Source organism: Callorhinchus milii, unplaced genomic scaffold, assembly GCF_018977255.1.
Source record: "Callorhinchus milii isolate IMCB2004 unplaced genomic scaffold, IMCB_Cmil_1.0 Scaffold11, whole genome shotgun sequence".
Taxonomy (NCBI): domain Eukaryota; kingdom Metazoa; phylum Chordata; class Chondrichthyes; order Chimaeriformes; family Callorhinchidae; genus Callorhinchus; species Callorhinchus milii.
Window position 1 is genome coordinate 20,244,033 of NW_024704752.1, and position 14,141 is coordinate 20,258,173.

A 14,141-nucleotide genomic window follows, 5' to 3' on the forward strand; every position below is an offset into this window, starting at 1 on the left:
GAACCAAAGTCCCCATAAACTGCTTATAGAATATACACAGAGAAAACAGATCCATTATACAGTTCTTTATTTCAGCAAGTACCAAGATGGCTTTAGACATCAAAACAAGGAAAGAAAACTTAACATTTGCCATTACAATCTTTCTAAATTCATAAAGAAGTTTAATTAATGGAAAACAATTTAAGGTGTTTTTATGTGCAAAACACTCACTGTGCTCCTCCCCATTCTCTGATTCCTGGTACTAATTAAATTTCACACAAGTCATTAATTGCTTGAGAGAGATCGCTCAACTACCAAATCGTGGTAGTTGAGAGTCTGAGTTTGTTATTCGTCATTCAGCTCCGTGCTTGAAACGTACGCAGAAAATAGATCTTCCTCTTGTAAGTTCACTGGCATAAATGATTTAATGAGATCTTATTAAATTAAATAATCCATGGTGGCATTTGTTGCTGGCGCATTCAGATAAATTTGGATTCTTGGAAATCTCTTGCTGTGAGTTAGACATTCATAAAACATTAATGTGGAGCTTAGTGGAGAAAGCCTTCCTCAGAGCCAGGAAACTGGGGTGTACGTTTAAGTTCACTAAGTGCCAGGGAAAACAAAAAGCATTCACTTTTTCATGTTATTTTTTGAAAAAACAAGTAAATAGGACATCACAAATGGATAGTATCCCCAACACTGCAGGGAGATGCCCAAAAGACCGCGTGGGAAACAGCAGCTAAAGTACAATGGAAATCGGTCCAGCCGGCTTGGTGTCAGCTTGGCCCAGGAGGAGCACTTTAGCCTATGAGTCAGCAGGTTATGGTTTCTCGCTCCACCTCACATCAAGACTTGAGCTCAAGCCTCGGCTGACATTCCGATGCAGCGCTGCATTGATGGAGTTGCCGTCCTTTGGATGGGACGTTAACGTTAGGTTCTCTCTGCCTTTTGGGCAGATATTAATGATTCAATTAATCACCAGTAAAATGCACAGCCATTACAGTCTACAATAAACCTGTGAAGGGCTGAACTCCTTTGATGTGAAACAGCATGGCATGAACTGCAAGGATTATTATTCATTATTATCAGATTTATTTTATTAATGTAGCATTTCAGATTGGTTGGCAAAATTGTTTAAATCAGTTAACTTTTGCCCACAAAATATACAGTCAATTCGCTTTGCAGTATACAGAAGTGCTTTGAGACGTCTCGGAAGAAATGGTAAGTTGCTACATCAAATGCAAGGATTATTATTATTGTTTATTATTAACTTTGAAGCCTGTTACCCTATATAAAAGATGCTATATAAACTCTCCGAAGATGACAGCCAATCCTCCTTTAATGGAATTGGTGCCGGATTAGTATTCAGTCTTCTGATTGGTGAGTACCACAACATGCTGTTCAGTGCAAAGCACAAGATGCTTTACTTACCAATCAGACGCAGTATATGGGAGGAAAGGTTACAGAAGGTCAATGTGCCATTTTTGTCATCTGGTATCTGTTACTGCAAAGACCAGAGGTGAGTGGCAGAGGTGAGACAGAGCACATCACAAAATGTGTTTCTAAAATTTTTTTTTACTCTGTGCAAAATATCCAATTAAGAGATGGAATTGTGGTGCAAAAGTTTAATAGAAATTGACATCACAAAGAAGGGGATAATTTTGGATTTAGAGGGGAATCTAAAACAGGATAACTGGGAGGAAAGTGCCACATTTCTTTGAACAATAAATATTTGTGGATGCTATGAAATAATACTAATCCTTGCATTTGTTATAATACTTTTTACATCGGGAGGACATCTCAAAACAGTTTGCAGGATTTTACTGTGAAGTGTGACTGTATTTTGTACGTGTGAACTTTAAAAGTCATTCAAACATTCTTCGGCAATTTAAGCTTCAGTGATGATGCATGCGTAAAAAATTGTTTGAAACTCAATAAAGTAATTTTATAAAATTAATGCAATTTATTTGAACTAACAGATGTTAATTGAGTTTGGATGAAGTGAAGAATAAACATTCTAAGTCAGTCATTGTGGAGGGCAAGTTTAGAATGGATGCCCGGATGTGTTTCTTTACATTGAGCAACAGCTGGAACTAACTACCTTAATGAGGCTAGAGACCAATTGTTTGTGTTATATACAGTTATAATAACAATAATAATCCCTACATTTCATATAGTGACATCACATCTTCGAGACTCTTAAAGCGCTTCAAAGGATTTACTGTAAAGTTAATTGACTTTATTTTGTGGGCGAAACACGGCAGCCAATTGCGCACAGGAGTGTCCCCACAAATAGTTGTGGATACAGTGACCATACAGTGTTATATACAATATATTGAAGCTTGATTGGAAAGGATTGCCTGCATGGAGGTGTGAAACTCGCTGCTGTATAGATCCGGTACATTGCAGGATAAACAAGCAATGCAAACACAGAGCACTGCTGGATAAACTGCAAATCCACACAGGTCTTATTTTGCGTGGTGCATCAAAAGCTTTTAGTCTGTCCATGTAATCTTTAGTGGGGGGTGTTAAATGCTAAAAGACTCATGGCTAGCAGCTGTGTAAATGAAGGATTTGTGTCCTGCAAATTAATTTTTCAAACTTAGAGCGCCACACTGTGGAAATGATGCGTAACTCTATTTGGAAAAGATTGTTGACAAAAATCAAATATGAATGATGTGTTTAAACCAAAGGTTGTCACGAAGCATTGATAATTAAAATGGTTTGAAATGAGCAAATAAGTCAAATAAATAATAACATACTAATTTTCAGTGACATCCAGGAGAAACTCCCTTCTTTTCCAAAAACACAGTTGCAGGATTGCAGGACACCCACCTAAACATGATTTTGGTTCAACATCTCATCTGAAGGACAGCATGAAGTATTGCGTTGAAGTGTCATCCAGAATGATGCCTGAATCCACAACCTTCTGACCTGGATGATAGTGTGTTACCAACTGAGCCAGCCTGACACCTCATCTGCTGCCAACATAAAACCATGCAGTTGCTGGTGGCCAGACACCAAACAGTGTCTCAGATTGTATTTGTGTGAGCTTGTATGAGAGTCATGGAAGTGAAGCTGAATTATTTGGGTCATAATCGGATTATATCTGCAGCACTTTGGCTCTGATATACAGCCGAATTAATAGAGGGGAGATCCGGTCTGGCAAGCTGGACTTCCTGGCCAATTTTATTAATTACGATGCCCAGAGGAACATGAGAACATAAGAATTGCTAGATGGAAAAAAGACCAAGGTCCATCTAGTTCACCTACTGTGCTGATAGTCGGATGCTCGTATAATGGAAGACATCGATAGCAATTAATTATGTGTGCCATTCCCTCTGTGAACCCCTCTAATAGGGTTTCCATACTGCCCCAAGAGATAGTTTTGCCCACAGCATGGAAATAGCCCAAGTCAAAGTCACTAATGATATTCTGTCCATCTGCTCTCTTTGCCTCCTTGTCCTCCTCAATCTCTCTGCTGCCATTCTATCCTCCTCCACTGTATGCCATTCCCTCTGTGAACCCCTCTAATAGGGTTTCCATGCTGCCCCCAAGCTCAACCTTGATGGACCCATCCTTGCCTGGTTCAAACCATACCTCTCCCACCATTTCCGCTTTGTCTCCACTAATGGCTTCTCCTCCAGCCCCTGCACCGTTACGTGTGGTGTCCCTCTGGGCTCTGTCCTCAGTCCCCTCCTTTGCAACATTTACATGCTCCCTCTTGGTGACATCAACCGTAGACATGAGATAAACTTGTATGCAGATGACACCCAACTCTACCTTTGTGCCTCCACCCTTGACTCCAGGACCACTGCTGTTCTCACAGACTGTCAGACATCAACTCCTGGATGAAAGCTCACTGTCAGCAGTTGAATGTCAACACGGTCGAGGCCCTCCTGCTTGGATCCCGTCAGCACCTCCATACCTCAGACACCGGCAGCATCACCCTTAATGGATGCACTCTACACCTCATGGAGCCAATACGGAATCTCAGTGTCCTGTTCGACCCTCAACTATCCTTCAACCCCCACATCCATGCCATAACATGCTCAGCATTTTCTCCACCTCAAACTTTACCCGCCTTCGCCAATGTCTCTCACTGTAGCCCGCCGGGATCCTCTTCCACACATTCATCACATCCAGGCTCGACTACGCAAATTCTCTGCTTGTCAGCCTCCATGTCAACCTTGTCTGCTTCCCTCCAAAGGGCTTACAAGTTTAATGTTAAACAACAGATGTATTTCAAAATGTAGAGTATTGGAATCAAAGTTTTGTTACAACGGTATAGTTGATCAATCTATACAAATTGTAAAGGATAGCTTCAGGATTCTCTGATTTCTTGCTTCCAACGATTGCTAGAAATGCTCCTTTGTTATCTACTATTTTTGTCCACTACAGAACCCTGAAAACAGAATGATCTCATATCCTTAATCACAAGGTTCCTGGTACCAAGAAGACACCAAAGAATGAGCATTTTGACTATCCATTTTGGCTATGTAATGTAAAGTCCTGCAGCTCAGTGATTAGAGCACTTCCCTCGCAAGCGAGTGACCTGGATTCTAATCCCGCAGGGCGAGACCTTGGGCCAGTTTCCTTTCTGTTAATAATCCTTCGAGAAAAAAGAAACAAAACAAAATGATAATCTTTTACTAATTTACTTTTACTGATGCTGTTCGGCGTGGAGGGCGCTATATAACTTATTGAAACATATAAGATTCTTAAAGGGCTGGATAAAGTAGACACTGAGGGTCTGTTTCCCCCGGTAGGAGAATCTATAACCAGGGGTCACAGTCTTAAAATTAAGGGTCAGCCTTTTAGAACAGAGTTGAAACATTTCTTCACTCAGAGGGTAGTGAATTTATAGAATTCACTCCCCCATAAGGCTGTAGATGCTCAATCCTTGAACATCTTCAAGGCTGAGACTGATAATTTTTTTTAAAAATAGAGTGATTAGAGGATTTGGGGAAAGGGCAGGTAATTAGAGTTAGGTCTGAAGATCAGCCATGATCTTATCGAATGGCGGGGCAGCTCGAGGGGCCGAATGGCCTACTCCTGCTCCTAATTCTTATGTTTTATGTTCTTATAAATCCAAGTTGTTGTTGTAATTGGGTACTGGTACTAAATCTTACTAATAGATACTGGTTTCTCGCTCTCTCTGTAACACACATTCCTTTGGTAACACATTTGCAAATGTGTACAAGATTTTATATGTTGCAGCTGGTCAGTAATTGGCATTCCCATCCCACAAAGGATACAGTTCAAGATCCTGGTCCTCACCTTCAAAGCCATCCATGGCCTCCCTACCTCTAATCTCCTAACCCCCCACCAAACTCTCTGCTCAGTGGGCTCCGGGAACCTGCTTCACATCCCCCACTTTGTCCACCCCATCATTGGCGGGCGGGTCTTCGGCCTCTCGGCCTCCACCCTCTGGAACTTCATCCCACAGCCCTTCGACTCGTTCCTACCCTTGCCTCCTTCAAGACCCATCTCAAGACCCTCTTCTTCAACGGTACCTTCGGTCATGTTCCTTCACCTCCCTGCCCTCCACCCCTCCTGATCCCAACCACTAGCTCAGGTGCGGATCTCTGACTGTTCAGAGCCTTGGGATGTTCCCCCTGAGGTGAAAGACGTTGTACAAATGTAATTTGTTCTTGTTGTATGGATCAGTCTATAACAGAGTGGAAAGCTTTGGGAACCTTAGCTCCTGCACAAACAACTAAATAAGTTTTAACAACGCAACCATCAACTTAATAGACCTCGTATTGACAGGGGAGGTTCAGATGAAGAAGGCCCTTCAGTCCATTTGATCCCATCCAACTCGAACACCTAATTGATTGGATGAGCAAGTTGCTTCTTTGATACATGAATACATAGACACATAGACAGATAGACATAGAAACAGGAGTAGGCTATTCAGCCCCTTGAGCCTGTTCCACCATTTTATAAGATCATGACCGATCTATACGTTAAGTCCAGTTACCCACCTTTGCTCCATATCCCTTAATACGCTGACCTAACAAATATCTACCTCCATCTTGAAAATGTGATTGGATCCAGCATTCACCGCCTTTTGGGGGAGAGAGTTCCAGATTTCCTCAACTCTTTGGGTGAAAAACTCCGCCCTTTCCCAAAGTCATCTTTGTTCCTTTTTCACACACAGAGGAAAACCCGATGTGTTCTATCCGGTGACTGTCAGTACTTTCTCCGTTCGACATTGGTTTAATGTTCATTATTATTGTACTACAACTTCTATAGTCGAACAACAGTAAATTCTGGGCTTTTATTTGTTGGTTTGATGCTGATTTTGTGCAATTTGAGATTTGCGCACTTTTCCCGTTGTGTTCTAAGGTTTTATACAGACAGCCTCAGGTGTGCGCGCAGACGCTCCCCCCCGGCCCCACCCAAACTCGGGGCTGGGGTTTGAGACCCGGCGCCTTCCCCTGTGACGCCTCATCCTCCGGTAAGAAAAAACACATCATAATAAAACACCTTTGTTTATTATTTTTCGATGTTATAAACACCTCTTGTGTCAGTGGGAAACTACTACTCTTTTACAATTTTGATTTGTGTCAAAAAAATTAGAGGAAACATTGTAAATTGATCCTGAAAACTAGTGCAAAATGTTCCTAATTCTACATTAATCCCAGTCATATCCATGAAGTTTGGCATTGACTTTGTGTTAAAAACATAACCGCTCTCCGGGGCCACCGCCCCCAAACCCGTGAAACGGGTTTAAAGTGCAATAGTTTATTAAACTCAATCAGTGGTAAACAGGGGCGGGGACGGTATCACGTGAGGGGCGGGTTTCGTGACGAGGCAGGATTTCAGTCTGTGGACCGTATTTGGGAATTAAAGCGAGGCCGTCGCCCTCTTAAAGGCAGGAGCGAAGGTGTATGGGGCATGTGGGGTGTAGACCGCCCCACTCACATGCACAGCCCACACTCCACAGACAGACCCCACACACACAGACTCCCACCCACAAACAGAGCCCCAACCCAGTAGATAAAAACAATAGAGAGGAAAGATTTTAAATCAGAAAAGCAGGAAGTAGTCAGTATGTGTAGAGATACATAACAAGGGGCAGAAACCTTGAGTGGGAGTAGTTTGTAGACCCCCGAACAGCAGTCACAGTATCTCTCAAGGTATAAATCAGGAAATTCGCAGAGCTGTAGTAAAGGAAAAACATCAATTGTGGGCGATTTTAATCTGCACATAAATTGGGAAAAGTATTATAGAGGAAGAGTTTATAGAATGTATTAGGGATAATTATCTGGATCAGTGTGCCGGGGAGCCAAACAGGGTGAAACCTTGGGCAAGTTTCCTTACTCCACACATAAATTGGTCATTTTCAATCTACAACTGTTTGTGGGACATTGCTGTGCGCAATTGGCTGCCGCGTTCGCCCACAAATATACAGTCACTTCACTTTACAGTGTGTTCTGTGAAGCGCATTAGGACGTCCTCCCGACGTGAAAAGCGCTATATCAAATGCAAGGATTATTATTATTAGTGATCTTCATTTACTCTCTTACAGTAAACGGCCGATCAGTGTCCTCGGGCTCTGGGACTCCCAGCACATTCAGCTCCAGCAATGGCAAACGCTCACGAGCCGACCACGGGCAGAAATCAGAGGCCTACAAATCCATTTTCACCTCCCACAGCTCAGCAAAATGCTCAAAGGAGCAAAACTGGATCACTCACACTGCATACTACATCTGAAACAGCCAGAACCAGATACCATCACCGCCTACTTTAGTTAGTAAACCCAGGTGATTAAATTTCTTTCCTCCATGTGGACTTTTTCTCTAGGAGCTCTTCCTAATTCTGCCGAGACTCTTTAATCCTGGTGGTAATGAAAGTGAAAATGTTTAATTGGTGATGGGATCAGACTGAAGTGGTGAGACTTACCTCAGGTCCAGAGCTCACACTAATTATTGCTCAAACGTGCTTCCAATTGTCTACTGGTGGCTTTACTCTCATGAACTCTTCATTTTGCTTAATAAATCTCACAAAGGATTCTTCATTGTCATCTTCTATAGCAACACATCTGACAGCAGCTCACACATATGAGGAAATGATCAGCGAGACCCAGAGCACAATCATTCTGTCAGGAAAGCGGTGGTCCTGGGGTTGAGGCAGAAAGATAGGAGTTGGTTGTTACGCAGAGCAGAGCACCCCCACACAACTTTTTTGTAACTTAGGGTGCAGTTATTTGTGTTTTTTAGCAGCTGATTCACGCCACATCCTATGAACAACTTCTCAGTGAATAATCCACTGCACAGTGATGGCGGGCGGTGCTGCACTTTATTTTGTTCCACCAAGCGCTCTGCGACTGCCCTGTGTGAGGGGTGCTATATAAATGCAGGTTATTGTTACTCATTACATTTCAAAGTTTATTATTATTTTCCAGGTTGTAGCTGCTGCAGCTGAGCCCGGCTCGTCAATACTGTGTGAAACATCAATTATATTGAGATGTGGGATACGAACCGACTGTCTGCTTCTGTCCAGACCAGTTTAAACAAAATAAAACTCATTAATTTGGAGTCAGAACATGTCTGTCTGGGTGGGACCTGTGTCTAGGGGGGAGGCTATGGTTGGAGGCATGTCGCACGGATGTGGGGTAGAAAGGACGGTTGTGGGTTAAACAAGACGCCAAGGTTCTGGACCGACTCATTGAGCATCCCTGAATGGTGATGCTGACCTGAGCCAATCAGCACCCCCACCCCGCCCATACACACAACCCCCGTATAGCATCCTGTTAGTGTAGGGAAGGGTTAACCTGTAAATAAGGCACTCAGCAGGTAATATCAATGACATGATTGGCCACCAGACAATCTGGGCTATGGTGGCAGATGAGTTGCTGGAGGCTTGTGGTTCAGAGCAGTGTAATGGTCAGTTTGCGTGTGGTGGAGTGGCTCGGGCCGGTCTCTCTATGGACTATATAAGGTAAGTCTGTATTTGTGAGAACCTTCAGGTGGACTGTAAACTGCCTATAATGTTGATTCTCCTTAAAAAGTGGTGAAGGGAAAGTGTCCAAACCTTGGGGTGTTGTCTCCTGTGAACTTCAGAGACATTATCACTGTCCTTGATATAAATTGTGAGTAACTGTTGGCCAGTTTGGCTTTTCCTTTTATTGTATAACTTGTCTCAAAAACAATTGCTATTAAGTTGTTCCTATCTGGAGTCTGTAGACAACTCCCACCAGAGTCTTGCCTCCTTTGCTGTTCCTTAATTCTACCCATAGTGTTTCCACAGCCTGATCACCTTTACTAAAGTCGTGGAGTGCTGTAGCTCAGTGGTTAGAGCACTCACTTTGTAAGCGAGAGACCTGAGTTCAATTCCAGGCAGAGGGCGAAACCTTGGGCAAGTTTTTACTCCACACAGAGCCTAATAATAATCCCTCCAAAGCAAAAAATAATAAATTGGTCATTTTCAATCTATGACTGTTTGTGGGACATTGCTGTGTGCAATTGGCTGCTGCGTTTGCCCACAAATATACAGTCAGTTCACTTTACAGTATATTCTGAAGCACTTTGGTACGTCCTCCTGAAATGAAAAGCGCTATATCAAATGCAACAATTATTATTTCTATCTACTGCTGTACTTGAGTGTTATCCATATTGCTCCTGTCCTTCCTAAAGATCTTACAGCCTGGAATATTTAGCTCCCAGTAATTTCTGGCTTGTAGCCAGGACTCTAATGGCTACTACATCAGACCCTTTAAGCTGAATTTATGTTTCTAACAGGCTTTATTTTTNATGCTATATTTGTGGATAGACACCTAAGATAACTGCGCCCATATGGCCCAATGGTGTTTTGTCATTTGTTTATTTCCTAAACACCATTTCTCTTTCTGGAGAAATTGAGTTATTTGTCACTTTTGTTTTCCAATCTTTGCTCTTCTGTCTTTAGTTTACTGTTTCCACTTGAGTCAGAGGTTGTGAATGGATGTCCTCTCGACGTGAAAATAAATGTAATTTTGTTGTTGTCCTGGAACCAGTGCAGGTTTGTGTTGATCTTGAACGCTGGGCTAATGTTCGTTCATACCACATGAGAGCTGGATTTTCATACGTCAGTGAACTTTGGAGACCTTGTCCCCATCCATCTGTTTGGTGTAGATTGTGACCATTCTGGTCCAAGGTTCTCCCTATCACACTCTCTCTCTATTACAATCATTCTCCTCTTTTCTGTCACTATCTATCTCCTCTCTATTGCAATCTTTTTGCTTCTCTCTATCACACTTTCTATTGCAATCTTTCTTCTCTCTATTCCAATCTTTCTAACACACTTTATTGCATTCTTTCTCCTTCTCTCTATCATACTTTGACTCTCTAACACAATCTTTCTCCTCTCTTTCAGTTTGTCTTTTTCTATGACAATCTTTTTCCTTCTTTCTAATACACTTTCTCTCTATTGCAATCTTTGTCCTCTCTATCGTACGTTGTCTCTCTCTTAAAATCTTTATACTTCTTTCAAATACTTCCTTCTTTCTAACATACTTGCTCTCTCTATTGCAATCTTTCTCCTCTCTATTACAGTCTTCTCTATCGTAATCTTTCTAGCACACTTTCTCACACTATCGTACTTTGCCTCGGTATATTACAATCTTTCTCCTCTTTATCAGACTTTCTCTATCACACTTTTTCTGTATTGCAATCTTTCTCCTTCTCTATCACACTTTCTCTCTATTGCATTCTTTCACACTTTCCCTCTATTCCAAACTTTCTCCTCTCTATTACAACCTTTTCCGTCTCTGTCATACTTTCTCTCAATCAGAATGTTTCTCCTCTCTGTCACACTTTCTCTCTCTATTTCAAAATTTTCCCTCTCTATCACTCTTTTTATCAGAATCTTTCTCTATCACACTTTGTCTCCGTTGCAATCTTCCTCCTCTCTATTCCAATCTGTCTCTCGCCCAATTTTCCTCTTCTCACATTTCTTCTTTATCGCAATTTTTCTGCTTCTCTCTATCCATCACAATCTTTCTCTATCGGAATCTTTCTCTGTTACAACCTTTTCCATCTATATCACACTTGCTCTCTCTATTACAAGCTTTTCCCTCTATCAGAATCGTTCTCCTTACCACACTCTCTCTCTATTCCAATCCTTCTAACACACTTTCTCTCTCTATCGCTTTCCTTCTGTCACCCAATTTTCCTCCTCACATTTCTTCTTTATCGCAATTTTTCTGCTTTTCTCTATACTCTCTCTATCAGAATCGTTCTCTTTCTGTCTACCACACATTCTCTCTCTATTACAACCTTTTCTGTCTCTATCACAATCTCTCTTTCACACTTTCTCTCTCTACATTCCAATCTCCCTATCACACTTTCTCACTCTTTCGTACTTTACCTCTGTATATTACAATCTTTCTCTTCTTTATCACACTTTCTCTCTATCGCAATCTTTCTCACTATTGCAATCTTTCTTCTCTCTTTCACACTTTCCCTCTATTCCAAACTTTCTCTTCTCTATCACACTTTCTATCAGAATCATTCTCCTCTCTATTACAACCTTTTCCGTTTCTGTCACACTTTCTCCCTCTATTACATACTTTTCCCTTTCTACCAGAATCTTTCTCCTTTCTGTTGCAATCTTCTGTGTTGCAATCTTTCTCCATTCTATCATACTTTGTGTCTCTATTCCAATCCTTCTAACACACTTTCTCACTCTCTCGCCCAATTTTCCTCCTCTCTCACATTTCTTCTTTATCGCAATTTTTCTGCTTCTCTATACATTCTATCACAATCCTTTTACTTATTTTTAACACACATTCTCTCTCTTTCTATCAGTTTTTCTCTCTCTATTGCAATCTTTCTCCTCTCTATTCCAATCTTTATAGCACTTTCTCTCTATTGCAATCCTGCTCCTCTCGATCACAATTTCCCTCTCTATTCCAAACTCTCTCTTCTATATCACACTTTCTATTTTAATCTCTCTCCTCTCTATCACGGTTTCCATCAGGAACTTTCTCCTCTCTATTACAACCTTTTCCGTCTCTCTCACACTTTCTCTCTCTATTACATACTTTTCCCTCTCTATCACTCTTTCTATCAGAGTCTTTCTCCTTTCTGTCACACTTACTCTCTATTGCAATCTTCTCTCTCACACTTTGTCTCTATTGCAATCTTTCTCCTTCTCTCAATCAGTTTCACTCTATTACAATCTTTGCCCTCTCTATCACTCTCTCTTACAACCGTCTCTGTCAACTTTCTCTCTATCACACTTTCACTCTCTAATGCAATCTTTCTCCTCTCCATCATACTTTGTCCTCTCTCTCACTCTTATCAGAATCGTTCGCCTTCTCTCTATTACAACCTTTTCCGCCTCTGTCGCACTTTCTGTGTATCACAGTATTTCTGCTTCTTTCTAACACACTTGCTCTCTCTCTATTGCAATCTTTGTCCTCTCTATTATAGTCTTTTCCCTTTTAACACTTTCTCCCCCTCTCACACTATCGTACTTTGCCTCGGTATATTACAATCTTTATCCTCTTTATCACACTTTCTCTCTATCGCAATCTTTCTCCTGTCTATTACACTTTCTCTCTATTGCAATCTTTCTCGTCTCTAGCACAATCTTTCTTCTCTCTTTCACACTTCCTCTCTATTCCAAACTTTCTCTTCTATCACACTTTTTATTTTAATCTCTCTCCTCTCTATTACAACCTTTTCCGTCTCTGTCACACTTTCTCTCTCTATTACATACTTTTCTCTTTCTCCTTCTTTCTGTTACACTTACTCTCTATTGCAATCTTCTCTGTCACACTTTGTCTCTATTGCAATCTTTCTCCACTCAATCAGTTTCTCTGTATTGCAATCTTTCTCCTCTGTCACACTTTCTCTCTATTGCAATCATTCTCCACTCTATCATACTTTGTCTTTTTCTATTCCAATCCTTCTAACACACTTTCTCACTCTGTCGCTCTCCTTCTCTCGCCCAATTTTCCTCCTCTCTCACATTTCTTCATTATCTCAATTTTTCTGCTTCTCTCTATTATACTTTCTATCACAATCCTACTTATTCTCTCTCTTTCAGACTCGTTCTCTTTCTATCACACTTTCTCTCTCTATCACAATCATTCTCCCCTCTATCACACTTTCATTCTCTAATGCAATCTTTCTCCATCATACATTGCCCTCTCCCTCACTCCTATTACAACCTTTTCCGTCTGTCACACTTTCTGTGTATCACAATATTTCTCCTTCTTTCTATCACACTTGCTCTCTCTATTGCAATCTTTCTCCTCTATCACACTTCCTCTCTATTGCGATCACTCTCTGTCAGAATCTTTGTCCTCTCTGTCGCAATCTTTCTCCTCTCTTTCACACTTTCTCTCTCTGCATTCCATTCTTTCTCCTTTCTAACACACTTTCTCTCCTTATCACACTTTCTCACTCTATCGTACTTTACCTCTGTATATTACAATCTTTCTCTTTATTACACTTTCTCTCTATCGCAACCTTTCTCACTATTGCAATCTTTCTCCTCTCCATCACACTCTCTCTATTCCAATCTTTATAACACTTTCTCTCTATCACATTCTTTCTCCTCTCTATTACAATCTTGCTCCTCTATCACAATCTTTCTCTCTTTCACAATTTCCCTCTCTATTCCAAACTCTCTCTTCTATATCACACTTTCTATTTTAATCTCTCTCTCTATCACGGTTTCCATCAGGAACTTTCTCCTCTCTATTACCTTTTCCGTCTCTCTCAAATTTTCTCTCTCTATTACATTCTTTTCCCTCTATCACTCTTTCTATCAGAATCTTTCTCCTTTCTGTTACACTTGCTCTCTATTGCAATCTTCTCTCTGTCGCACTTTGTCTCTGTTACAATCTTTCTGCTCTCACAGTTTCTCTCTCGCAATCTTTCTCCTTCTTTCTAATACACTTTCTCTCTATCAGAATCGTTCTCTCTCCATGATAATCTTTGCCCTCTCTACCACTCTTTCGATCAGAATCTTTCTCCTCTCTATTACAACCTTTTCCATCTCTGTCACTATCACACATTTTCTCTTACAATCTTTCTCCTCTCCATCACAATTTCTCTTTATCGCAATCTTTCTCCTCTCTTTGATACTTTCTCTCTGTCACAATCTTCTCTATCACACTTATTCTCTTGTGCAACCTTTCTCCTTTTCTCTATCACAATCTT

At 41.1% G+C, this 14,141-nt stretch overlaps 1 protein-coding gene across 3 annotated transcripts; it reads left to right on the forward strand.

The window, feature by feature from the left end:
- The first annotated feature begins 1,202 nt into the window (after positions 1-1,202).
- On the forward strand, positions 1,203-8,525 carry LOC103175903 (replication termination factor 2-like). Of its 3 annotated transcripts, XR_487548.2 has the most exons (4): positions 1,203-1,498; positions 6,331-6,442; positions 7,517-7,751; positions 8,393-8,525. XR_487548.2 is itself a non-coding variant. In XM_007889197.2 (3 exons), exons 1-3 carry the CDS (start codon positions 1,427-1,429, stop codon positions 7,699-7,701), a joined length of 369 nt encoding a protein of 122 aa, XP_007887388.1. In that variant the 5' UTR covers positions 1,203-1,426; the 3' UTR covers positions 7,702-8,060. The 3 variants fall into 3 exon arrangements, 1 of the variants encoding a protein (XP_007887388.1); XM_007889197.2 differs by lacking the exon at positions 8,393-8,525 and having other exon boundaries at positions 7,517-8,060; XR_006085397.1 differs by lacking the exons at positions 6,331-6,442; positions 8,393-8,525 and having other exon boundaries at positions 7,517-8,060.
- Positions 8,526-14,141: the final 5,616 nt, after the last annotated feature.

What these genes read in the sequence shown, in the direction of transcription:
- LOC103175903 (XM_007889197.2), top strand. Translation starts at nt 1,427, where the DNA reads ATGGGAGGAAAGGTTACAGAAGGTCAATGTGCCATTTTTGTCATCTGG. An exon ending in TGTTACTGCAAAGACCAGAG is followed by an intron (nt 1,499 to 6,330) that starts GTGAGTGGCAGA and finishes TTGTGTTCTAAG; the next exon opens with GTTTTATACAGACAGCCTCA. An exon ending in CTGTGACGCCTCATCCTCCG is followed by an intron (nt 6,443 to 7,516) that starts GTAAGAAAAAAC and finishes ACTCTCTTACAG; the next exon opens with TAAACGGCCGATCAGTGTCC.